Source organism: Dermacentor albipictus, chromosome 3 (assembly GCF_038994185.2).
Source record: "Dermacentor albipictus isolate Rhodes 1998 colony chromosome 3, USDA_Dalb.pri_finalv2, whole genome shotgun sequence".
Classification (NCBI taxonomy): Eukaryota; Metazoa; Arthropoda; class Arachnida; order Ixodida; family Ixodidae; genus Dermacentor; species Dermacentor albipictus.
Window position 1 is genome coordinate 111413173 of NC_091823.1, and position 25431 is coordinate 111438603.

The 25431-nt window shown below is 46.1% G+C and overlaps 2 protein-coding genes across 2 annotated transcripts in view; one reads left to right on the forward strand and one right to left on the reverse strand.

Moving 5' to 3' along the window:
* The window catches only part of LOC135908472 (uncharacterized), a 125872-nt gene that overhangs the window by 15369 nt on the left and 85072 nt on the right, over window positions 1-25431 (forward strand). The window lies entirely within an intron of this gene.
* The window catches only part of LOC135908471 (exosome complex component MTR3-like), a 41326-nt gene continuing 18653 nt past the window's right edge, over window positions 2759-25431 (reverse strand). Inside the window, exon 9 of the mRNA XM_065440247.1 lies at window positions 2759-3016. Within this exon, the coding sequence (XP_065296319.1) occupies window positions 2876-3016 (141 nt within the window). The 3' untranslated portion in view covers window positions 2759-2875. The remainder of the gene's footprint in view (window positions 3017-25431) is intronic.

Consider the following 25431-nt stretch of genomic DNA (forward strand, 5'->3'; position numbering starts at 1 on the left):
CAGGAAGCTGCCCTGCTCCAGACTGCCTGCTTTATCAATTCCCGAGTGCGATCAAATAACAGTATGCGTGTCGTGATGACTGAAAGTGAGTGAAACTTGCATCATATGATACTACCGAAGTTCTGGCGCGAAGCTTCGTTCCTGTATTTTTGAATTTAGGATAAGAATTCGGAGGACGCTTAAGCTTCGCCTTTAAGAGTGGAACGCGATAGCCTTTAAAGATCCCCGACTGCTTCTCACGCTTCCCGGCAACTGGAGCGTATGTAACCGTAATGTTTACCGGGAAACGCTGGCCGCGAACGCTATGCACGAAGGCGGGCATTCTGGTAGAAACGCAGACTCTTGCGTGGGCCGCGATGCGGCGGAGGCGAGCGCCAGCTGGAGGTATTGCAAGGAACCGGGCGCGCCACTGCTTCCTCGCAAATGGCGGACGCCGCGGCTGGTTTGTGAATGGTAGAAACGCTAGAAAAAGAGGTTCCTTGAGTTTTCGCGTAACAGAGCTATGTTTTCTCGCATAGTGAAATTACAATGCGAGAGCTATCATGCCTGTAGTTTGGCTGTAAGTCATAGTTTGATTTTTTTCCACGTATTTTAGATTGACAAATTCAATTAGTTCACTAAATTCCTTGCCTCACATGGAGGGCCCCAGTATGGGTGGTTCGAAAATCATTTCCAAAACGCCCGACGCCGACACCACATTTACCGAGACCGACACCACAGCATCGAGACCGATCAAGTTGTCCAGAGCTGTTTATTCCCAAAAAAAGGCAACGCCCCATCTCATGCGCGAAGTCGGAGAACAGGGAAGATGATGATGGCTATGTACAAATGAAAACGACGAAGTACGTTAATAGTGCTTACAATATATATATATATATATATATATATATATATATATATATATATATATATAGAGAGAGAGAGAGGTGATCAAGGAGGGGGAGGGATAGTCAGTAGAGGAGAAGCCTCCGCCCCTCAGAAATAAACTTCTGGTTACGCCACTGCTCTGTGCTCCTTATGAAAAGTTACAGGCACCTGCGCATCCACTGAAACGTATGGCCACCCAATGCCTGCTGCTTCGAAAAAAACAAGAATGGCTTCGTGTGTAACACTGATAAATGTCCCTTTGACATCAAGTAAGGCAGCACTGAAGCACTTGAGCCTTTTTGGTCCTGAGCACCAACGTTATTAACCAATGAGCAACCTTGCCAGCATCCATCCATGACCTCTGGGTTGACATCGTCATACTCCTGATGCCACTGCAAACATGCAAAGATGATCCTCTCAAAATGATCCTTTCCCATACTGCTAATCAATACAACTGGGTGCTATGATGAAAATCGATATTTGTGAATCATTCAACTTGGCTCTCTTGACTTCAGGAGATAAAAGACAAGCCAAGGCAGCTGCTGTATGGTGACCCATGTTAAAACGTAGAATTGCCATAAAAGCAAAGAACTAGAGTTCATTGTCAGAAGTGAAGGATACCAAGCTTTCACCTTTTCCATTGATATTTGAACTTTCCTGAGTGGACAGTGCACTGCACGCTGAAGTCACCGATAACTAACTAGGAGATGACAGTATGTTTTACAATTTCTTGCAATACAATTGACTTGAGGGAAATAAGGCAACATTTCTTTTGCTGCATGCCATTGTTATGGGTAAGGGTGTGCTTTTGATTTTTGAAACCGTATCGAATATCAAATACTTTTTAAATAGATTGCGCCTAATGAACAGCCGTTATGACAATCACTATAGAGCTATGTTCACATCCCAGTTGGAAAGTTTCTGTCATTACATAGTACATTATGAAGCCTTCTTTATTAAAAGCCCAAATTGATCATCAGGAGTAAAAAAGAAGTTTCTTTGCATGCACAGGGCTCTTCAGAGAGTGCGAATGGTCGCTGTAGAGACAGTAAAGTGTGGCTACCTAAGTGGCATAGCCTGCTCTACTGCAAAAGTTTTTATTTTGTGTGTCTATACTATGCCCGTGGGGGTCAAAGTTTACCGTACTTTCACTCCAACTATATGTTTATTTGAGCGCAGTTGACATTCTGAAGTATTTGAAAAGTATTAGAAAAATATGCGCATTCACGAATAGTGACCATTTGATTCAAAGACCAAACTGAATAAGCCACTATTCAATTTGTTATAGAAAGTTTAGAATAGTCGCACACCCCTACTTATAGGCTAGGAAATGTGCTGTTCCAGTTTGTTCATTAATTCATCACAGTACGGTGTGGGTCCAGCACAACTGTCATTAACAGCACAAAGCTGTTACTATAGAATGCCTTCGACAAGCAATAAATTTGGAGTATATATACTACTGTGTATCTTGCAGCAAAAGTGGTGTAGAACCAAACTAAGCATACAAGCCAAAATCATGCCATCGATCGAAGTGGTGAAACCGGGAATGAAAGGACACATATGTAGAGAGCCCTAACTTGCTCGCATTTCATTTGTTACCAAAAGTACATCGAAAGGCTGTACAATACTCACTTTCAAGCACAAGCTACGCCCCCCCCCCCCCCCCCATCACAAGATATATTGAAGTAACAAAGTTGATCTTGCTGCAAATGTTTAAATTCTCATTTTGATTAATATAAGGCAATTCAAAGTGGTTTTCGTGTTTCAACAAAGCCAAATTAATAGATATCAACTGTACCATTAGATGCATTCAATTTTCTTCATAAATGAAAAAAAGAAAGTGGTACGTTGACACCACCTCAATGTCTAAAACAGCATGTCGACAAACATGGTCAGTTAATGAACCAGCGATGAAGACGCTTCTGTATTTATGGATTATGTACAGTAAAATGAGCATGGCTTTTGTAATTCACACGCTCTAATGAGGAGTGCAAATTTTTCTCTCATGTCACGCTGTAACACCATCCTCTTCCACTGACAATTCCAGCTTCTTCATTTCTCCATTGAGCTTCTCCTCCACTTCTTTCAGCAGAACGTCTTGGACGAGAGGGTAAATTTGATGACATGCAGCAATTAGGGCTTTCATGTCCTGCAACAATGGGAAATATGAGGACTACTGTAAATCACAGCAAGTGTTTTTGTTTGTCACGGTGTACAAGATAATGCATATTTCAAACTTCCAGAGGCAATATGCTAGATAGTAAAGGGCCAAAAGAAATGGGTGAATCAGAAGCCACGCAAGGACTCACTGAACAGGGGCACTCACTCAGGGAAGGGGACTTACTCCGCAGTCCCCCTGCCCTGCAGGGAACCCTTGCTCACGTTCAATGAGATCACCAAGCACTACTATCTGTTGAGAAGGGTATTCCCCCACCTGCATCTTACCTTATGCAGGACGTGGGGGGTGACCCGACTTTTACAAGCTCGTCTGTATCATAACCTTGCAGTTCTCCATGCTATATACCTTGAAAGGTACCCCAGTGCAGACTGCCCTGTCTGTGGACTATTGGCAACATTGGACCACGTGCTGTGAGAGTGTGAAGCCTTCCGCGAGGATAGGTAGGCTGCGCTCTTGGGCAGCCCTGAATTCAACGACCAAACCCTGGCTGTCCAGAGTGCCCGCGATCAGGCCGTCGAGCTCGGCTTGGCGGTCTTTACAATGGACTATCCAGGTTGCGCAGAGTCTCCCCTGCGTGTTCTCTGTACCAAAATAAAGTTCTTTCACGCACTCACTCACTCATTACCTCAAAACAGTGTTGAGTTGTATACGACAACACTTCCGGGGGCAATAACAAAAGGTTAAGAACTCACCAGTTCCATTTGAGCAAAAGCAACAAAAAATACAGACTAAAAGAGGCCCTGAAATACTTTTTGAACATAGTAAGAAAACGCTGCATAGGGCATAGGGTATTCCCTCGACGTTAACTTTGGGACAGCCTATTGTGCTAATTATTCTGTATCTGTTAAAAAGTACGTCATTACTGCAATAAATCTGAATGTGAATTTGTTGTAGAGGCTGCTGTGAACATGTGAGCCAAATGTAGAAAAAGATTAAGTTAAATAAATGCAGCCAGCCAGAGTAGGCACAAAGAAAAGAAAGAAGACGTTGGAATACATAGGTGCTATACCACTACACCATGGCTCCCGTCTGAGTTTTTCTAACCCGTTGCCTTTTAAGCATCTATATTTGGAGCTGGAAACCCATGTGCGGACCTGTCCCTGTTCGCATGCCTGACCAGACACTAATCTCGTTTCGCGTTGTAGGCAGCAAGGAATCGACTGATAGTGGATGTGAAGATTGGTGCAGGTGCAAGGAAATCAGCCAGCTTCGACACTATCCAGATGGATTGACTTAAAGGCAAGCGATCTGCACGATGGTCTCAGAACACTAAGATCATTCAGGCAGCCCGGTCCTCGCTTGATTCTTTTAACACCGACACTGCAAAACTCTCAGCTGTTCAAAATCGTCTGTCCGTGAGCAACGACAAGCTTTGCAGATTAATGCCCAATTTGAGGAATATGTTTTGTGGGTCCCTCATTGCCACAGCTGCATAATTTCAACATTCGAGGGGGACATCAATGAGTGGACAGGCTTCTGGAAACAATCTGAATGGACCATTCACCTCTGCAACAATTTGACACTTCCCACTAAATTTTATTACCTCGAAAGTTTCCTGGCTGGTGATGCAGCAGCAGCTATCTCTAGTTTGCCCCCGTCTGAATCGTTATGTGCATGCCATCGTGCTGTGGAAGGAAAGGTTCCGCAATCGAACAAGGATTTTTCAGTACCATTTGATGGCACTGCGACAACTTTCGAGCCTAAACTTGGCCAATGACCTAACTCGTCTTCGAAGGTTATGTGACATGACACAGCTAAACATCCACTGTCTGGGTGCACATAATGTGTCATCTCCGAAATTCTCAGCGATGCTCATGAACATCCCATAACAGTCTCTACGTCACAATGTCATTCTCAGTTTTACATGAGAAAAAAGATGCCACGCTTTAAAGTCACAGTTATTTGACAGTCCCATTGCACTATCCCCTTAGTCAGTTGCACAAGCAGTTACATCAGACGCTGAAATGAACGATCTGCTCCAGTTTATACGAGTGGAACTGGAAAGCTGAGAACAATGCACATCACCATCTCAGCAACCCATCGTAGATGAGTGTAAGAACAGGTGACTTAGCGGTACCCCCACGGCATCCGTTTTCCACGCTATATCTGCTGCAAGATTGGAATATTTCTTCTCTCACACTCCTCAACATGGGACGTGCAGCTGCAATGCAGATATACCTTTTGCTGCCAAAAGAGAGCAGCAAACAAACACAAATGATGATTGTGTTGCACATCAGGAGGTCATCGAGCAAAAGGTTGAGAGTCAAGCTCACTTGCTATTCTTGCCACGGAAGACATGCATCAAGTATGTGTGACCCCACTTACAAGAGGACAATGACGACTATGACAACAACAAGACCATCAGGAAGCAACAGTGTGTTTTTTTTACAACTCTTTGCTTCTGTGAAGAAGCATCGCCCCCCAACTAATGCATTACAGACAATGTAGTGTATCTCCAGACGTTCTTCACACAGACTGTCCGTGACATTGTGGATGGAAGTAGCCAAAGGTCTTTAATACAAGAAAACACAGCCCTGAAGCTTAAACTAAAAATGGTTAAAGAGATTGCATTAGTGCTAAACACCTTCAGAAGTACTTGCCCGTCAGTAGTGGAAAAGCACGGAGTGGTAGAAGCGACACTTCGAAACCGGTATAGCAAAGTTATTTTCAGTATAGAAACTGAAATTGTGCCTGCCATCAGTCAAGATGTAGCCGTGTCGCGGTGGACAACACATCTGTACAAGCTTTGAGATCTCAAGGCAAGCTACCTGCGAACGATAACTTAGTTTCTGAAGATACCTTGGACTCTGTGATTGGCTTGCTAATACGTCCTGACTACCTATGGCAAGTCGTCAATGGTGAAGTCAATCACTGCCAAGATGTTCCAGGCCTCATCACGACTGAAATCAGGGTGTCTACCAAGTTGACATTTCCAAATTCCCTGAGTTTTCCAGGTTTTCCCTGAGTGCTTTTGCAAAATTCCCTGAGTGATGCAGAACTATGTTTTATGTCAAGTCGCGCTGAAACCATATCGCCCTATGCTGTCACTCTCTAGTAAGCATATGAAACAAATTTTAAAGAAAACCAACTTAATCCAATTTGAATACTAAGGAGTAGTGTTTATGTTATTCAAAAAAAGAATATAAGGGCGGGGTTATTAAAATGCACAGCAAATAAAATGTCTGCGAAAAAATTTTCAAATCGAGTTCGACATTCTCTAGTACAAATAAAAAGGAGATGCATACAGAAGCAAATATTTTCGAATATGAGCTATTTCTATCAACTGATAGCATGCTCAGTGTCATGCAACTGTCCTGACATACTCTCAGCTCGCGCAAGACGCCTCAGTGTTGTGTTTCACTGCTTTAAAGAATTTATTTTGGTTTGGATGAGGGACGCCTGCATCTCAGCATCAGCCAACAATTTGTTTTTTGAGCGCAGGCTCCTTCAAAGAAGCGGTCGCATACTTAATTCCCCGTTCATTCCTCAGTGCGTTGATCCTTTCTGTTCTCACCCTCCTTTTGCCGCGCGTTCGCCCCACGGACCATTTGAAGAATACTCTTGGTCAATTTACAGTCAACGTCCAATTTTTCGGACCCCCTACAGGCCGCGAACTTCGAAAAATTAGGCAGTCCGAAAAAATAAATTCATGTCTTTTACTGCCCTTAAGGGCTAAAATCGACACATGTACGTCTCAAAAACTCTGAATGCCTGTCAGTGCACTTATTAGGCATATCGGTGCTCCTACTGTGACAGGTGAGGGCGGGTGCACACGTGTAAAATTAAGGAATACACAAGTGTCCCGCGACAATTGCCCCTTCCTACGCTTGTTACGCTTCACCGCGTTACACGACTGTAATGAGGCGAAGCAGACTTTCGGGAAAGAGCATTATGCAATGCGTCGTGCTTTCCGAGCTTCGAAGACAAAATTATTGCTGTCAGCGGAGAAATGAAGAAACACGGCACCGAACGACACGAAGCTTAACAGCGAACGTCGAAGCAGCTAGGCCTACCGTTGTCGCAGTGGTGGCTACGGCTGCCAGCGGATCTGCGTGCGAGAGCACCGGTTCAAGGCGGCGAGGTAATCAAAATAGCAGCGGTGGTGGTTTTCATTAATGCCGTCTCGGACCTGCGATCACGCAAAACGTTTAGAAAATCGGACGGCGAAGAGTTCTTGCGTCTGAAATTTCAGACGTTATGATACATTGGACTCTTTGGGGTACGTGGTGGTGCCGCGAAGCAGTCCGAGTTATCGGGAATCCGGAAAGTCGGTCGTTGACTGTACACTGGCAACTCCTCCAGCTGACGACGATTCGTTACGAGTCCTGTCTGCTTCTCGAGCCAACATTACCGCGACTTTTGAGTCTCTAAAAAAATTACAGCTAATTTTCCCTGATAGAAGCACAAATTCCCTGAGTTTTCCCTGAGTTTTTCCAGACTACTCAAAATCCCTGAGAATTCCCGGTTTTCCCGGTTTTCCCGGTTGGTAGACACCCTGGAAATTGTATTTGGTTGGACAATCCATGGACCAGTCTGTCAAAACATCCTTTGGACTGTGGCACTCATCTCATCATCAGCGTCTTACAAGTGGATGCTACAGAAGAAGAATCCACAGCAGAAATCCTGCAGTCTTTCTGGAAAATAGTCTATGGGCCTCACTGAATCGAGCAAACGTTCCTGTGATAAGGACTTCACACATTTCAAGGAGAAGGTCAAAGAGTCTAGTGGCAGAAACATCGTGGCACTGGCATAGAAAGACTACTTGAAACATCCTTTTTGGGACAACCATGATACAGATGTCAGCAGTCTTCAAAAGCTAATCAAAAGGCTCCTCAGCATGATGGTCCGACAGAGAAATATAACACAAGGCAATCTTTGCAGTCAGAGCATGCCAAAGTTTTGCCCGATGTGACCTCTGACTATAATGGACTATATTACATGCCACATCACGAAATTACGCGAGAAGACTCTCTGACGACAAAGCTGTGAGTTGTGCTCGACCTATCATCGCATGTAAAAGGATATCTGTTGCTCAAGGAATGGTTGAAAAATGTGACAAATCTAATATGGGAACAAGTTCAAGTTTTTCTCTGTATTTGATGGTTTACAACAGCCATACATGCTGACACCAAGGTGAAAGAAAAATAACTAGGACTGAAAAGTAATTCAGCAGCAGTCCTGGATATACATCGGAAAAGCAAAGACGACTACTTGGAATGTTCTACACAGTCAATCATGCAGTTTTTGGTTCGATCAAGATGGACACAAAGCCCACCATACTAAGACAGAGTTATTCGACCTTCTTCACATTCTGTCGCCTTTTCCTGACTTTTAAGGCTCTATTGCAAAGGTTATGGCACTTAGAAATCTCGTGGGATGTTGAAAGATGGAAGGAACTGGAAGTGACCGTGATGGAGCGGTGCGCTGAAGTTGAAGGCGCAGTGTCGGATGACCAAGCTTCCACAATATGTCAGGATTCAACTCAAAGGAAAAAACACAAGTGAAGACACTCTATGCCTAAAAGTGAGAGCTATGCCCGATTCCCGCATTTTTGACCTATGCTTATTCACAAGTAGGAGAAGAGCTCTCAATACGCCCAGCCCACTTTCTAGTTGAGAATTCAGTTCGTGCCTGTCTTGACCTCACTTCTTGCAGCACCCGTAACAGGCTGTACGCTACTCGAAGAGATTGTATCCAAAAGCTTCAGTACCATCAAAAGCTTATTGATAACCTGCAGAAATGATGGGAACGATGGAAAATGCGCTATGTCATCATATCTTAATAGCTTCTGCCAGACGGCATTAATTCTCCATGTTTTTGGCCACTGACTCGAGTACTGCTAGCATATCCCTGCCACAATAGGTTGTTGCAGGCTTGTTGCATCAAAATTAAGGTGGCAAAGTCCCCAGCAACTCGTTTAAGTGCTGCATCAACTGAAGATACCGATTGATTTTTGGATGGGGCAGAATGTAGAAAAAAAAAAAAAAACGAGCCATTCCACTCAGTGAAGGTGGATGACCAGCGAAGCTGTTTAGCAAACGGCGCAGAGGCGACACAGAATTTTGAACAAAGGTATGAACACATATTTATTTATCCATTTGCGTGGACGATTATATATATATATATATATATATATATATATAGAGAGAGAGAGAGAGAGAGAGAGAGAAAGAGGTTGTCCACGCTTGATAGCAGCACAATAGCAGTGCGCACGCCAAGTGCCCCGTCACATGACATTTTTCCATATTTGGCGGGCTTTCATTGGAATGCGGGAAAAAAGGACCAGGTGAGATTTATTGTGTTGGAAACAATTTATTGCAAGATTTCTGAAGGTGCTCTACAACCTTGCGTATCCCACTTGGGGTCTGCAGCCAATAATTAAAGAGTTGATTAATTAAACATAACTAATCCATTAGTTAAGGGGGAAATAAAAATATAGCCTGAGTAACCCCAGGCCAGTGCCAACATTATGCATTCGGTTCAAATCTCATCCGGAGTGCCTTTCATTTTTTAAAGTTTGGCTCAAGTTATGTGGGACAAACTGTACATGGCCTCTGCATTATGAGAGGAGTGGGGACGAATAAACTTTTATTGTAGAGCCAGCACTTTATGATGGCCGGACCTAAGCCTCCCATGAGGGGATGTTGACGAATTGCCTCGCCGTCACCTCACGGGCATGCTGGGTTGCCCAGGTTTGGTCGTTGAGGGCGGAGCTCCGCAGAGCCTCACGCAGCCTCGACAAGAGGGTCGTGGGGTTAATGTGTGTGTACTGTGCTGGGCACTCCCACAGCATATGCGGAAGCGTAGCCAGGTGAATGCCACAGCACCCGCAGTCGGGGGTAGTGCAAACGTCTGGGAATATAAGGTGGAGGCGGGCGGGTGAAGGGTATGTGTTTGTTTGTAGCAGACGCAGGGCGGTAGCCTGCGTCCGGCTGAACTTGGGGTGAGGTGGGGGGAAGGTTCGGCGACTGAAGTAAAAGGCTTTAACGAGGTCGTTATAAGTGGTCAGATTGTCCCTGGTGTCTAACTCTTCTCCAGTGACTCCGGCGCAGTTGGTTGACTAGGTCTCGCGCAATGGAGTAGGTGACCTCGTTGAGATTGGGGAAGTGTGGGTGGCCAGGGCCCCCACGGGCCGGGATCCATGTCAGGGAGATCATGCTGTCTTTAGAGTGTGGTGCCTGACAGAGGATGAGAAGAGCTTGGGGTGAAATACGGCCTTTCCTGAAGTTAGTGACGGCTGAGCGATGAGAGTTACACACGATGGTGTGACAGGTGGGATCTAGAGTGGCCAGGGCGATGGCCACTTCAGCAGTCTCGGCAGTGGGGGTAGTGATGCTGGAGGCGTGGTGTAGGACTCCACCGTGTGTGGCGACGGCCACAAATTGTGTGCTATGGGAATATTGGGCTGCATCAACAAATGTGACGCCAGGTACGTGAGCAAGGGCTTTTATGATAGCTCCAGCCTGAGCTCGGCGCCGTGCTCTGTTATATTCGGGGTGTATGTTCCTAGGGATAGAGTCTGTGTAGATCGAGCTACGGATGTCAGTCGAGGTCGGTTGTTTGGGGCCCTGTTGCTGATGGTAGGTGAAAGCAAGCATGGATAGAATAAAGCGTTCCGTTTCAGTAAGGATGAGCCGTTCAAACTGAGAACGTTGGGCTTCAATGAGTTCGGCAAGGGTGCTGTGAACTCCCAGTTGGTTGAAGAATTCAGCGGTGGTGTAATGCGGGAGGCCAAGTGCTTGCTTGTAGACCCCTCATATGAGGATGTCGAGCTTGTTTTGCTCAGCATGGTACCAGTTGAGGTACGCAGCAACGCAGGTAATGTGACATATGACAAAGAACTGGATGAGGCGGAGAAGGCTTTCTTCTTTGAGTCCCCCTCGTTGGTTAAAGATACGTTTAAGAAGGCGTAGGGTGTTTTGAGATTGGGCACAGATCTTGTTGACAGCCAAGGCATTGGAGCCGTTGGTAGAGATGGTGAGACCGAAGACCCGGATACTAGGGACGTGTGGGATAGGACTGCCATCTTGAAGGCGTAGGGTGATGGCGTCACACAGTCGGTGATCAGATTGGTGTTTGGGAGGGCGACCCTGTTGAATGGGCTTGTAGAGAAGAAGCTCCAATTTACCTGGTGAACAGCGCAGTCCGGTTCCTTGGAGATATGCTTCGACCGTATCAATCGCCGTTTGGAGGGCTGACTCTACTTGACCATCACTGCCTCGGTACACCCAGATAGTGACGTTGTCGGCGTAGATAGTATGGTTGATATTGTCGACTCGTAGTTGCTGGGCAAGGCCAATCGTGACTAAGTTAAAGAGAATGAGAGAGATAACTGAACTTTGCGGGGTGCCTTTGCTGCCAACGAGAAGCTGGTCTGATTGTAAATCCCCGGCCGAGAGGGTGGCCGTGCGATTGCAGAGGAAGTCGTGGATGTAATTGTAGGCTCACTCTCCCAGGTGGAAATGGGAGACCAGGTCAAGGATAGCTGCATGGGAAATGCTGTCAAAGGCTTGAGTGAGGTCGAGTCCGAGGATGGCTTTCATGATACGGGAACAGTCGTTTAGCACTTGATGTTTGAGCTGCAACATAGCGTCTTGAGTAGAAAGGTGAGGGCAAAATCCAATGATGGTGTGGGGATAGAGGGAGTTGTCTTCGGGGTGATGTTGATGCGTGCTAAGAAGGCGTGTTCTATCGCCTTGCCTACGCATGAAGTGAGGGAGATGGGCCTTAGGTTGTTGAGGCTAGATGGTTTGCCAGGCTTTGGGATTAGGATAACGTTGGCAGTCTTCCTGGCAGCTGGGATGGTGCCAATCGTTGATGTAGTCAGTCAGATGGGACACGGACTCGTCATGGAGATTGCGAAGGGTTGTTATGACCCTGCCTGGCCTGGAGCAGTCATTACATTTTTGCTTGCTTAGGAGGTATGAGCCATTGCTGACGATGATAGTTTTTGTTGATGCAGAACAAAAATGCACGGAAGCCCAGCCATAAACAGCTTCACTGTAGATGATAAAGTTAAATAAATGCCACCAGCCAGCGTAGGAACAAAGAAAAGGAAGAAGGTGTTGGAATATGTAGGTGCAACGCCATGGCTCCCATCTGAGTTTTTCTAGCTTGTTGACATCTAAGCACCTATAACAGCACTGCATGCAGCAGGGAATTTACAATCTTGTGTCAAATACAGCGAAAAATCACTTGCCCTCACTTCTGCAATGCTGTCATATCAAAAGCAGCTGGCTGACCAATGCTATTGGTTTATCTTGTAATCGCGAGAGCATTCTCAATAATACATAATTGTGAATTTTGAGTTACATAAATGAAAAATACCTTTATGCAATCTTAAAAAGACAAAGATCATTTCATCTTTGCAGTGCACGTAGCTGTATCAGCTGCGCATGGCCTCCAAGATGGCAGCGGCATGATGTGTAGCACAGTCTACCGCAACCGCTATGGGTTACTGCAATGAGTTCCAGTACTGGGCAGTATTGAACATACGTGTATCTTAGATACTATCTTAGATACTTTTCGGGTATCTTGTATCTGTATCATGATACGTCTGGTAAGACGAGTATCAATGTATGTATTTCCAATACATGAACGAATGTATCGTTTATCTTAAGAAACAAGATACTGTTATCTCAATATCCCCGTGCGAAACTATAAACACTGGCTAAACTCCATTTCTCAAGCTGATACTGCTGCCACTGAAGCACCTAAACAGAGCTAAAGGCAGTGACATTCTTCTATCTTTCTGCTGGAGCCCTCCAGCGAAGGCAGGCGATAAGATCTGCGTGTCCCTATTGGTGGAGCAGAGTCACATGGTGGCACTCGCACTGTCTCGACAAAATCAAGCGTGCGAATGTCTGCATGCAGGCGACCTTTTGTTTTCTTGAATTCTTGTTTTTATTTGTGTCGGTGCCATGACACATGCTCATAGCCACCGTACTGTCCTGCGTACACCAATGTGTGCGGAGTGTTGCGCGCCAAATCTGATGCCGTTACAGTGCCGTTATTGAAATCTGTCTTGCATGGTGCTTTGTTACGAAGTTTGAAGAATGTAAGAATGGGGTTGCTGTGCATCTAGTGACTTTCACACATTGCTTTGGAATGAAAATGTTATACTTTGAGCAAGAAAGACAACAATTTTTTACTAACAGACATATCATTCCAAACTCCAACCAAACAAGGTTGGTCGCAGTTTTAAGAAATTTCCAAGCAATGCATACGAATTTGCTGCAACATTACAATGGAATCTCGATAAACGGAGATAACTTAAATGGAACTGCCTCTTAAATGGACCACCATCTTTATGCTTGGTTGGTTTTGTATTGTCGCAGTACAAAGCAGACTGTAGACGAAGATGTCTTCGAGAACAGCAGGACAACTTGTTTAAAAACAAACAGGCCAGAGACACGTCTTCTTCGTTCTCACCGAATCCCCCTGACCCACTAGATGAAGTCCGTTAATGTCCCTATCTGCGTTGTCGTCTGTATAGAATACACGCGTCATTTGTCTTTCCCTAAGAGAGCATTGCCCCGATGCTAGACCAGAAGTGTCATTTGCAGAAGTAAGGGTCTCTCACATAGTTATTCACTCACATATGGCTTCATGCGGACAATGTGCACAAGTTCAGGACGGTGCGCGTGCCGCCGTGTACAATTGGGACTACAGGGAACAATCTCGTATGTGACATCACAGAGGCGGCGTAATACTTGATATGGTCTGAAGAATCGCCTTACCAGCTTTTCGTAGAGGCCTCATTTCTGTATGGGTGTCCAAACCAACACTCTGTCGGTGACGTCATAGATTACTATTCGATGATGAAGATCATAGTGCCCTGCGTTGTAGTCTTGCTGCTGGCAGATCCGCAAGCATGCGAGCTGCCAAGCCTCTTCTGCTCATTGCGTAAAACATCGGTGTCTGTATCAGTGTCATCAAAGTCGTGTGGAAGCATCGCATCCAACATCGTTCGTACATCCCGTCCACGAACAAGGGTGAACGGAGTCATGTGCGTCGTTTTTTGTTTCGCCGCATTATACGCAAAGGTTATATAAGGTAGGATGTCGTCCATATTCTTATGTTCAACATCCACGTACATGGAGAGCATGTCTCCGATGAGCTGTTCACCTTAGCAGCAAGAAGTGATCTAAAAGTGCAGCCATGAATGCGGTTCCTCGGTCTGTTATTACGACGGCTGGTGCGCCGTGTCGCAACACAACATGCTCAATTAAAAAGCGCGCCACCTCGGCTGCTGTGCTTCTCTGGATTGCCTTTGTTTCAGTGTAATGTGTGAGATAGTCGGTTGCGACGATAACAAAGCGATTCCCTGCAGTAGAAGTAGAAAGTGGGCCCCATATATCTATTCCGATTTGATCGAATGGTCTTCGAGGAACCTAGACGGGTCGTGGGAGGCCGGCTGGTTTCGATGGAGGTGACTTACACCTCTGGCAGTCGAGGCAAGTGCAAACGTGATGTTTCACGGTGGTGGTAAGTCTCGGCCAGTAGTACCTCTGCTGCACTCTGACCAACATTCTTCTGTAGCCTAAGTGACCAGAAGTCACCTCGTTGTGACAGGCTTGAAGTACTTCCGTGCGAAGAGCTGCGGGAATGACGAGCAGATAGGGGGACCCGGTCTAAGAAAAAGTTCTTTTGTAAAGGACTATCGCCCGCAAACAAAACGACAACAGTCCTCTTGCAAAAACTCTAGGCAGTTTCGCAGATCTGCCCTCTAAGTATTTGACGAGCTCAAGCAACTCAGGGCCGTCCCGTTGTTGCTGAGCGATGGTGGATGTGTCCAGAACACAAAGAAATGCCGAGTCTTCTTTTTCGGGTGGAGCAGACGACTCTATCGGCGATCGAGACAGGCAGTCAGCATCCGTATGTCATTTCCTCGATGTGTACTTGACAGTCATGTCAAACTCTTGCAACCGTAGGCTCCAATGCGCCAATCGTTTCGAAAGATCTTTAAGGTTTGTCAACAAACACGATGAATGGTGGTCGCTGATAACTGTGAAGTGGTGGCCATACATATATGGACGAAATTTCATAACGACCTATACTACGGCGAGGCATTCTTTCTCAGTTGTGGAGTAATGAGCCTCTATGCGTGAGAGTGTTCTACTTGCATAGGCAACTACTCTTTCTGTGCCCTCTTGCCGCTGCACAAGAACAGCTCCCAAGCCAACATTGCTGGCATAAGCGTGGAGCAATGCAGGAGCGGTCTCATCAAAGTGAGCAAGCACTGGAGGTGTCTGGAGATGTTCCCGCAAGTCGTTGAATGCACCTTGCGCTTCGTCACCCCATACAAAAGCAATGTCGTCACTAGTCAGGTGAGTTAACAGTGACACAATGCAAGCAAAGTCCGCAATAAACCGCCGATAATAAGCACAGAGGCCCAGGAAGCACCTGACAGCCTTTCTATCGGATGGTACGGGAAACTCTGCTATGGCGGCAATTTTCTCAGGATCCGGGCGAACACTTGCGTGGCTGACGACGTGACTGAGAAACTGTAGTTCCGCAAAGCCAAAGTGGCACATCTCCGGCTTCAGGGTGCGGCTGGTGGACCGTATGGCCTGCAGAACCCCTTCAAGCCATTCGAAGTATTTTTAAAACATTGCGGAGAACACGATGATGTCGTCCAGGTACACTAAGCAAGTTTTCTACTTCAGACCCGAAAGCACAGTATCCATGAGGCGTTGGAACGAAGCAGAGGCGGAGCACAAGCCAAACGGCAAGACTTTAAATTCGTATAGGCCGTCTGGCGTCACAAAAGCAGTTTTTTCACGGTCTCTTGAGTCTACCTCGATTTGCCAATATCCGCTTTTTAAGTCCATTGAAGAGAAGTAACCCACGTGTTGAAGCCTGTCGAGTGAATCATCCATACGGGGAAGCAGGTACACGTCTTTCTTTGTCACCTGATTTAGTTTCCGGTAGTCCACGCAGATACGCAAGCTGCCGTCTTTTTTCTCGACTAGAATTATAGGAGATGTCCAGGGACTCGATGGTTGGATCCCGTCGTCTTCCAGCATTTTTGTAACTTGTTGTTGCATGGCTTCACATTCTCTGGGAGCGACACTATAAGGATTTTGGTGAATTGGTCTTGCCGTATCTGCTGTAATTATCCGCTGCATTGTTAGAGGCATCCGTCTGATGCTGGACATTGACACAAAGCAGTCATTGAACTTGGACGATAGCATGAGAAGCCACTCTCATTCGTGCTGCGACAAAGCAGTGCTGACGTCAAGTGCAGAAGCTGGGTCTTGCATAGGCGCTTCTTCGAGTAGAGAACAGCAGCCACGAATACTCGCAACACCAACAAAATAAGCCGCAGCCGTGCCCTTTGGAAGGTACCGTCACTCTGCAATAAATTTGGTTAGCAACAGGTTTGTGCGCCCGTCGGTGACATTTACGATTCCTCGTGTGACCGAGATACCGTGAGTAAGCAACAATGTGGTTATTAGGTCAGCAACTCCCTTGCAATGAAACGGTACGTCACATGCTGCCGAAACAAGGGTACATGATTGAGGTGGGATGACGACTTTGTCTTCTGCTAGACGACAGGAGTTGCGTTGAGGAGATAAGCAATGGACTATAAAATAAGGCTCTTATAGAACGTCACCATGTGGTCCGGGATGTTAATTATGGCGCCATATTCTTTCAGGAAATCCATTCCAATAATCAAATCTTTACAGCACACAGGAAGAACGATAAAAGCGGCCACAAAAGAAGAATTCCGGATGCTAATTCTAGCAGTTCACCTTCCAGTAGGCATCAGCAATTGCCCGCCTGCGTCCTTATGTGAGGTCCCGTCCATGGCATCTTTACTTTCTTCAGGCTGAGGATGAGTTCCTGACACATTATAGAGAAGTCGGCACCAGCGTCGACTAACGCTGTCACCGGCTGTCCGTCCACCAAAACATCAATGTCGGCGCTCACAATTTCTTTCGTCTCGGGGTTTATCGGCTTCACGTCGTTCTGCGGAGAGAGTGTTGGGGGCTTTTTATTGCCTTGTGGTGGGCCTGCAACCTTACCCCCACAAGTAGCCGCCTTCAGTTTCCCCGGCATGGGCTGGGCAACTTTCGTCCTCGGAGGTCAGCAAAAGTAAGTCCAGTAGGGGAAGGCATCTGATGTGGAGGGGTTGGAGAGCGCGACCGACGGTCAAAAGCGGACTGAACATGCAGCACAGATTCGTCATTTGGATGTGCTATTGGAGGTCCCTGAAAAGCAGTTTTGGCCCGGCTTGCATGGCGTCGTCATTTGCACGTCGACCATAGGACCACGGACGAAGTGGTCGAAATGATGTGTCGTGATGCCAGCAATGATGCGAAATGTGGCCGGCACCTCCGCAGTGAAAACAGAGTGGGCGCCGATCGACGGTACGCCATGCATCGGTTCTCTGAAATTGGGGCCGTCTCGTGGCGTCGCGTTGCGGCCTTGACCAAGGCGCTGTGGACGGTGGCTCGTGGTATGACTGTAGCTGCATAACGGGTGCACGCCTCGAAGCCTCCTTTTGCAGCGGCGACCAAGGAGCAACTGTCAGAGGCTGGTGATACAGCGGTGTGCTTGTAACAGGTGGTGGACATCGGACAGCGGCTGCGTAAGTCATGGGACACTGGTGATCTTGAAGATTGGCTGCCAGTAATGCCTGCCCGATTTCATCACGCACCACTCCGGCGATTGACACTACGGGTCTATCCACTGTCCGTGTCAGAATCTTGAATTTCTTCTCTGATGAGTTCTCTGATAAGTTCTCTGATCAATTCCCGCAAAGGGTTCTGATACTCGCCAGTCACTGTGGCGGCACTGATTGTGGTGCTGGTGGACAGTCGATCGTACTGCCTGCACCACTGATGAAGCCCGCTTAATAGCCATAGCCTCTTTGATAAAGTCAGAGACGGTGACTGGTGGATTCCGCACAAGCCCTGTAAACAACTGCTCTTTTACACCTCGCATGAGGTAGTGCAACTTCCTATCTTTGATCGTGTTCAGGTCAGCTATACGAAAAAGGTGGGCCATGTCCTCGGCGAATATTGTGACCGACTCATTAGGTTGTTGTACACATAACTCCATCATCTGCTGGGTGCGGTCGGCACTCGTAAAAGTATTCGTGATTTTCTGACGAAATTCATTCCGTGTCGTTAGGCTAGCTTCACGGCTCTCATACCAAGTACGGCCCCTGTCATCGAGGGTGAGATAGACGTGGGAGAGCTTTTGCTGCTCAGTCCACTGATTAATCTGCGCGACACGTTCATACTTGTCAAGCCAGTCTTCAATGTCTTCGAAGACTGCACCACGATAGCGATCGGGAACCAGAGGATGCAGAATGGTTACTCGCTGTGGGCTGGAAAACTGGCTGCTTTTGGCTGGTTTCGGCCAGTGCGAGATGTGTGGAGCTCCCGGAGAAAGGTGGTTGAAGAGGAGACAACTCCGGGGCAAGGCCTAGCAGTCGACGACTAAAGCTAGGCATGGGTGCCGTAACTGGTGATAACATGTCTGGGCTAGATGAACGACTCCCAGAAGGACTTCGGAGCATCAGGCGCAGTCAGTACCCTGCACCTCCACCAGTGTCGCATTACAACACGTACAGTAGACAGGGAGACATTCTTCAAGAACAGCAGGACAACTTGCTCAAAGACAAACAGGCCAGAGACACGTCTTCTTCGTCCTCGCCAAATCCCTCTGACCCACAAGATGAAGTCCGCTAATGTCCCTATCTTAGTTGTCGTTTGTAGAGAATAGACGCGTCAGTATTCATGCACTTGTATTCAGCTTTGTCTCTCAGTAAATGAAACTCCTGATAAAAGGAACCAATTTCCCTGGCCCCCTGAGGTTCCGTTTAGAGTCCAATGTCTATAGAATAATAAGAAATTTGTAAATGCAGTGAAGTATCTTAAGGCACAAATGGAAATATTGTATCGGATGCAATAATCGCCGTAGTATCTTGTATCTGTATCTCAAATACTACTTGTTGCCCGAGTATGTTGTATCGTGTCATGACACAAGTGCAAAGCACCTTTGCCCAGCCCTGAATGAGCCCTTTCGCCACCACTGAATTGACGGATGGAGGCTTTGCTCTTTTGGCTTCTCCACCGTGTAGCTTCCAGCATACTAGCAGAGACGAAAAGGGAGAGAAAGCTGGGTGTCGTTGTGACAACTCCAGAACTTTATAGTTGAAGGATTCAAAAAACTTCTTGCGGCATCAGATTAGTAAGATGAGGTACTTTAATAGTGGTCATTCTATGATTAGTTAGAAAAGTGTTTCAGGGCCCTTAAGTGAAAAACAGTGTTTAGAGGAACAGTGGCACATATAGGAATTGTTTTTACAGCCTTTGTCTACAACTGCTGCCAAAAGTATATTTACATTTCAATTACTGGGCAGAGTGGTAGTGTGAAGCAAAGGAACAGGATGACAAGACAAATCACATCAGAGGGATTCTTTGGCTGCACTCTGAAAGTGAGGAGGTGCGGCATATGCAGAGTTGGTGTTCTCCACCTGATTATCTCTTGTTCGACTGATGTTTTGGCACTGTTGTGTTTTTGACTGCTTTATAATCTTTCTTTTATCATTTATAGTTCCTTGCTGTACACAAACCAACAGCTATTGGCCAGGTTTCTTCAGATGTTACAAAGGAGGATGACAAAGAAAACACAAACCAAAATTAAACAAAGAAAGAGCAAGAGGGGAGGGGAAGACTTGTGGAGAAGAACCAAGTGAGCATTGTGACAAGTTGTTTGCCAAAAACTGGTTCAAGGCAGTTAAGGCACACAAGATAAAATGAAAATAGCTAAACATGAGAGAACACAGCTGTGTTATCTTATGGGCGGTGGCCATCCTTGGCAGCAAGGGGGCTGCTGGTTTTCATAGCATCAAATGGTTCCCGGCCCATATGGGAATCAATGTACACTCTGAGCTTGTTAACGCCAATGAGTTGGCCCATGACTGTGCGCGAGGTCTTACCGCGGCGGTTCAGGTGGACTCACGGGCAGCGACTTAGGGCTGTACAGGGATTCGCTTCTCACCTTCCATGAAATCTTGACACATTATCAACTTGCTCGGCGGGCCTTTCCGCTACCACACCCTAAACTTAATAGACCACAATCGTCGGCGTTTCGCATGCTTCAAACGGGGTCATTTCCCTCCAGGGGCAGATTCAGCCACTTTGCGCCTAATGTAGAACCCCACTGTCCAGACTGTGGAGAGGCGTACTGCTCCTTGTCCCATATGCTCTGGCAATGCCCCGCGTTACGCAGCTCTTCGCTAACCACTCTAACCGACTGGGAGGCAGCCCTTAAGAGCGGCGACCTCTCAGAGCAACTACGGGCTGTCCAGAGGGCCTGCGACAAGGCGGAGGACCACGATCTTCCGACCCCGACGTGGGTGCGGCCCGCGACGGCTACGGGGACTCCCTGAAAAGGGAGGTACCCTAAAGCCGGTTCCTCAGGACCATTAATAAAGTTCTTTGTCTGTCTGTCTCTCATGCCACTGCACAAAATTGCTTTCACTGGTGAAAAGGTACAGGTGCTAGCTGGATAGAACTTGTACTATTAGCACAAGAGCCTAAAAGCTACTAAAGGGCAACATTTCACTCTTCATAACTCTGTCTACACATTTTAAGAGGAAGCGTTAGCTCAGATGCTCCTATATAAATACATGCAAAAGGAGGATTCATTTTTGTTGGCAACCACTGCAACCAAATTTGGTGAGGTTTGTTGTATTTAAAGGAAGAACTTAAATTCCAGTGACTGTTCTTCTCGAATTTTTGATTTAGGCCGTCAATTTTTTATTAAAAATTAGCAAAAGACAAGATTTTCAGAAAACGGAATTATCAAGTTTACAACTCTGTAACTCAGCAATGAAAAATGATATCACAACTCTGTGAATTGCAACTAATAGTTCATCTAAAGCGGACAAAATTTATATGCTACATATGAAACTAAAAAAATTTAGCAATGTGGAAATATGCTTTTGCAGAATCCTTGTGCACAACGTTACAAATTCATGTAAGATATAAAATTACATATAGAATTTGTCTGCTTCCAATGATCTAATGGATGCCATTTACAAAATCGCGATATCTGTTCCTGATGCAGAGCTATTAATTTGTAAACTTTGTGCTTCTATCTTTTTCAAAGTGTGGAATTTTCGAAAATCTTTTTCACAAGTTTCAGGCCCTAAATCGAAATTCCGCTTTCAACAGTCACTAGACTTTAACTTTCTCTCTCAAATGCAACAACTTTCATTAAAATCAGTCCAGGGGTTATCTCAGAAAATTGTTTTTGCATTTTACATGTATTTGAATGAGCCGCAGTGCAGTTGGGCCCGAGCTAAAGCTTCCTCTTAAAAACAGCCTCTGGGAGCGGAAAGGCATGAGGTACTGTTTGGTCACAATCAAAACACAATAAACCTTCAAGGTGCCTTAACACGAGCAGAAAACTGTCCATGCCATCTATCCATTAGGCAAGCCTACTAGGACACAGCACAGCACCACTGTACATTGCAACCATTTCGCAACATAGTGAACGAACCTACTTAGTCACTGGACAAAACTGTAATTAGCATCGTAACTAAATCTTATTACAGTACACACTAGAGGGAGCAGAAAATTTTGTTCAAAAGACCACCTATCCTCTTTCTTCAATATCACAGCCACTTCTTGCTTTTATTGTGACATTTGGCAAACACTGGCCAGATTTCTTTGGATGTTTTACAGTATTTATAGACTTGGACAAGAAAAAGGACGACAGCAATGCTATTACTGCTCAAGGGCTATGCAGCTATAACTTGCTATAACTTCTATAAAGCCACTTCCTTCACAAAAGAGTACAGAGGGGTACAAAAGCAACCTCTCACAAGCAGACAAAGGCAACACATGAAATGGACAAGAGCAAAGACATCAGCAATGCTATTACTGCTCAAACGCTATGCGGCTATAACTTGCTATAATTAAGGGAAAATGAGACATCCACCCAATCGTAACAATAGCTACAAAGGAAACCCACATGGGTTACACAAAAGAAAAAGCCTCGTCGTTGAATAAAAATTTGTCCTGGTCCGGGACTCGAACCCGGGACCACCTCCTTCCAGGAGGCAGCTGTTCTACCATCTGAGCTAACCAGGTGGCTAGTAGATGGCAGGGTGAAGTCGAATTTGTCAACAACTCAAAGCAAAGGCAAGAGTTTGATGAAATAGTTCTGCAGAAACCCGCAAGGTAGAGAAGCAATTAATTAAGGGAAAATGAGACAGAACTATTACATCTAACTTGCTATAACTTCTATGAAGCCATTTCCTTTATATAATTCAAAGAAGAGTAGGGAAGGATACAAAAACACTCTCTCACAAACAGACAAAAGGAACACAAGGAAAGAAATAACATTTAGTACACTTAAACTGTGCAACATACAAGCACAAAGGAAACCATAATTTATCCAAAAGCTTGCAGCCTCAAAAAATGCGCCTTCAGGATATCCCTGCCCTAGGCATAGTGCACGCCGCATGCAGGTGCACTTCCTGCAGCAGTCTCCCCCCAAAACAGTTTCATTGCTTTTTTATGAAGCCTTGACAGCTGTGCTTTCTCTGGCATGTGAATAATGACACATGAGGAGTCGTTAGCAAACAGTGCAACTTCCGGCTTGTGCTCGCTTACAGGCACAGCATCATTGTGCAGTGGCACTTGTACAGTATGATCGCTACGGCCAGCATTTGATGACAAGTTGACTATCCTGACAAGCTGCATTTATAGCTATACATCTCTTGCATAGTGACGACAACCCTGTGCCCACATTGGCTTCCTGCCACCATCACAAAGGGTAGAGGCGTGGTCGAGCGCAGGACGAGAGTGGGCAGTTTGTGGGCGGTGCGGACTCTGCTACAGGTCTCACTGAGTTGGCTGCAGTGCTCTGACACACGTATAGCATGTCTGCTGCATAACATGCCCCTGTGAACGCAAACTTGCTTACTTGCAGCAGGATAGGTGGAATGTATATTGGCATGTCCCTGCACTAGTGCCACAAAGGCATCATTGACTACTACTATGCGAAAGCGGCAACAGGAAGAGTTCAAGAGTGGTTGGCTGCAGGAACTACAACTTTTGTCCAGTAGAAGGAACTTCCAATCACAAACATCTGTGCAAATTGTGCAGAAAAAAAAAAGAGCGGCAAAATGGGCGATATCTTACGTACTGGTGTAACAATCCAGTGCCGTCATCTAGCAAAGCAGAAGGGCCTCACAAGCGCTACAGTATTTGGCAACACAATGAAACCAGCTTGTTGCAGCCATCACTGCCTGGTGTATCATTCTTCACGATGTATGTAGTGTGTGCAGTACTCACAACTAAACATAGAGCAAAGGTGCACACGCAGGACAGCACATGTCCACTGTGTACCTTGTTTGTCCTTCTTTCCAATTGTGAGCCCTGCACAACTGACATGATGAACGCATATCAACACGTTCAGTTTTCTATCGTAATGCAGTTTATTTCTTGTACACGGAGCTCTTTTCAGTGTTCCAACTTTTCAAACAGCGCATGTCCTGTGTGTACCTTTTTTGTCCTTCATCCCATTGTAAGTGCTGCACTAAATACATCATGAAAACATACCAACTGGTTCAGTTTTATATGCCAATAATATAATTTTTGCTCTAAGAAACATTACTGCTGTCGCCTGCGAGGCTTTAGACGAGTGACGCACAGCTCACAATGTCACTGTTGCTCATGTGTGAAACACAAATAACTAGCCATGTGCATGATGTACACATTCCTATTTAGCTGCACCTAACTGTTGGAATTAGTGTGAAATACAGATGAATGATCGGCATGGGCCAAAGCAGAGCCCATGCGGCCCACAACCTTCCAATGTGCATCCTGTGTCCCCTGCACCTCTTCCCTTCATTATGGTGCCAGGAAACCAATGTGGGCACAGGGTTGTTGACATTATGCATGAGGTCTACAAGGCTATAAATATCTGTCGTCTCAAAAATCCAAGAAAGGACCCAAGGTTTGAATTTTTGGTCTTGAACGAAGGCCTGGGATGTATTGCTCCCCTCTAAGTAGACAACAATTCTACTGCAAAAGTTAGAATATTTTTCTTTACCCTGTCCACTCGCAGGTTCCAGTGCCTTTCAGGCTTGAGGGTTCTCTGCAAGCAATGTAAAATGGTCTTTACAAAGGCTGTGTTATTGTCATTGTCAACCTTGGTTGTTTCCTCTTAGTATAAAGCTTTATGTGCACTTCACTGTGCTATGTAATTGTTCACAGTTGAGTGAAACACCTAAAAATTGGGAATGTGGCATGTTAGCCACCACATTTAGCGGCAATGACGCACAAATATCACTGGTTACAGGTGTTCTATGCTAAAAGCGCACATGTGTTGTAAGACTCTGAGTTCGTACATGTATGTTCACTATTTCTTCACAGGCGTTACCTTTTGTTACTTCCCTTCCCATATTCCCTGCACTTGAGGCAGAACTATGATTGGCTACTGGGCCACTGGGGATAAAGACCGCCGTTTGTGGATTTGGCAAACGGAAAGGAACATGCTAATGTGCCCCGTTTGAGAGGCTTCCTACTGACCACTCCTGGAACCACCAGTACCATCGCTGGCCAACATCAATAAACTGCGGCTGCACTGGCTCCCTCTTAAGCCTGCCTCGACAAATTGGTGACCTCGAATGTTGGCAACATGACACTCCTGACTGAAGACACCGTGATGTGCTCTCCCTCAAGTCTCAATCATTGCCCGAGTTACGCATCGGAAGCCCAACCATCTGGCTCAAGCGGGAGGCAACGCTTTTTCGCTTCATGGCATCACATCACAGCTAGAAATGTACCACATTACAGTAGCTATGGTCCCTCGTCCTCCGTGCTTCCGATATCCTGCCTCCTGGCTCTGGAGGCACTCGAAGTAGTCGGAAGACATGCTTGAAGCCTTCTTGCTTACCCTACCTGAACCAGAAGTGCCACTGCACTTGCTCCTAGCAGCACATTCATGATGCTGTGTACCTTGGTCCTACACTACGGTTCTGCCTCCACCAGCCACATCAAATTCTTCCGAAGTGGCACTCACTCCTCATAGTCTGCTCTTGAACTGCCTTTGGCTATCTCCAGGGGTTCACCACTTGGTTGGCAGTGCCTTCCAAGACACCAGTGAGCAAGGACTATGTCTCAGTCCTGTCCTTGCCACCTCCAGAGCCATCCAAGTTTTCAGAGTTGACCACACTTCACCAGGGTGACACCCCTCGCACACAGCTCACCAACACTATCGCCTTGTAACAGCAATGACAGTCAGACCATAACACATGCAGAGTGGATGGGCTGACCATGTTAGCTTGAGACATAAGTCCTGACGATCTTCCAGATCAGCCACCTGTGCCTGTCCTCCAGGTCGTACAT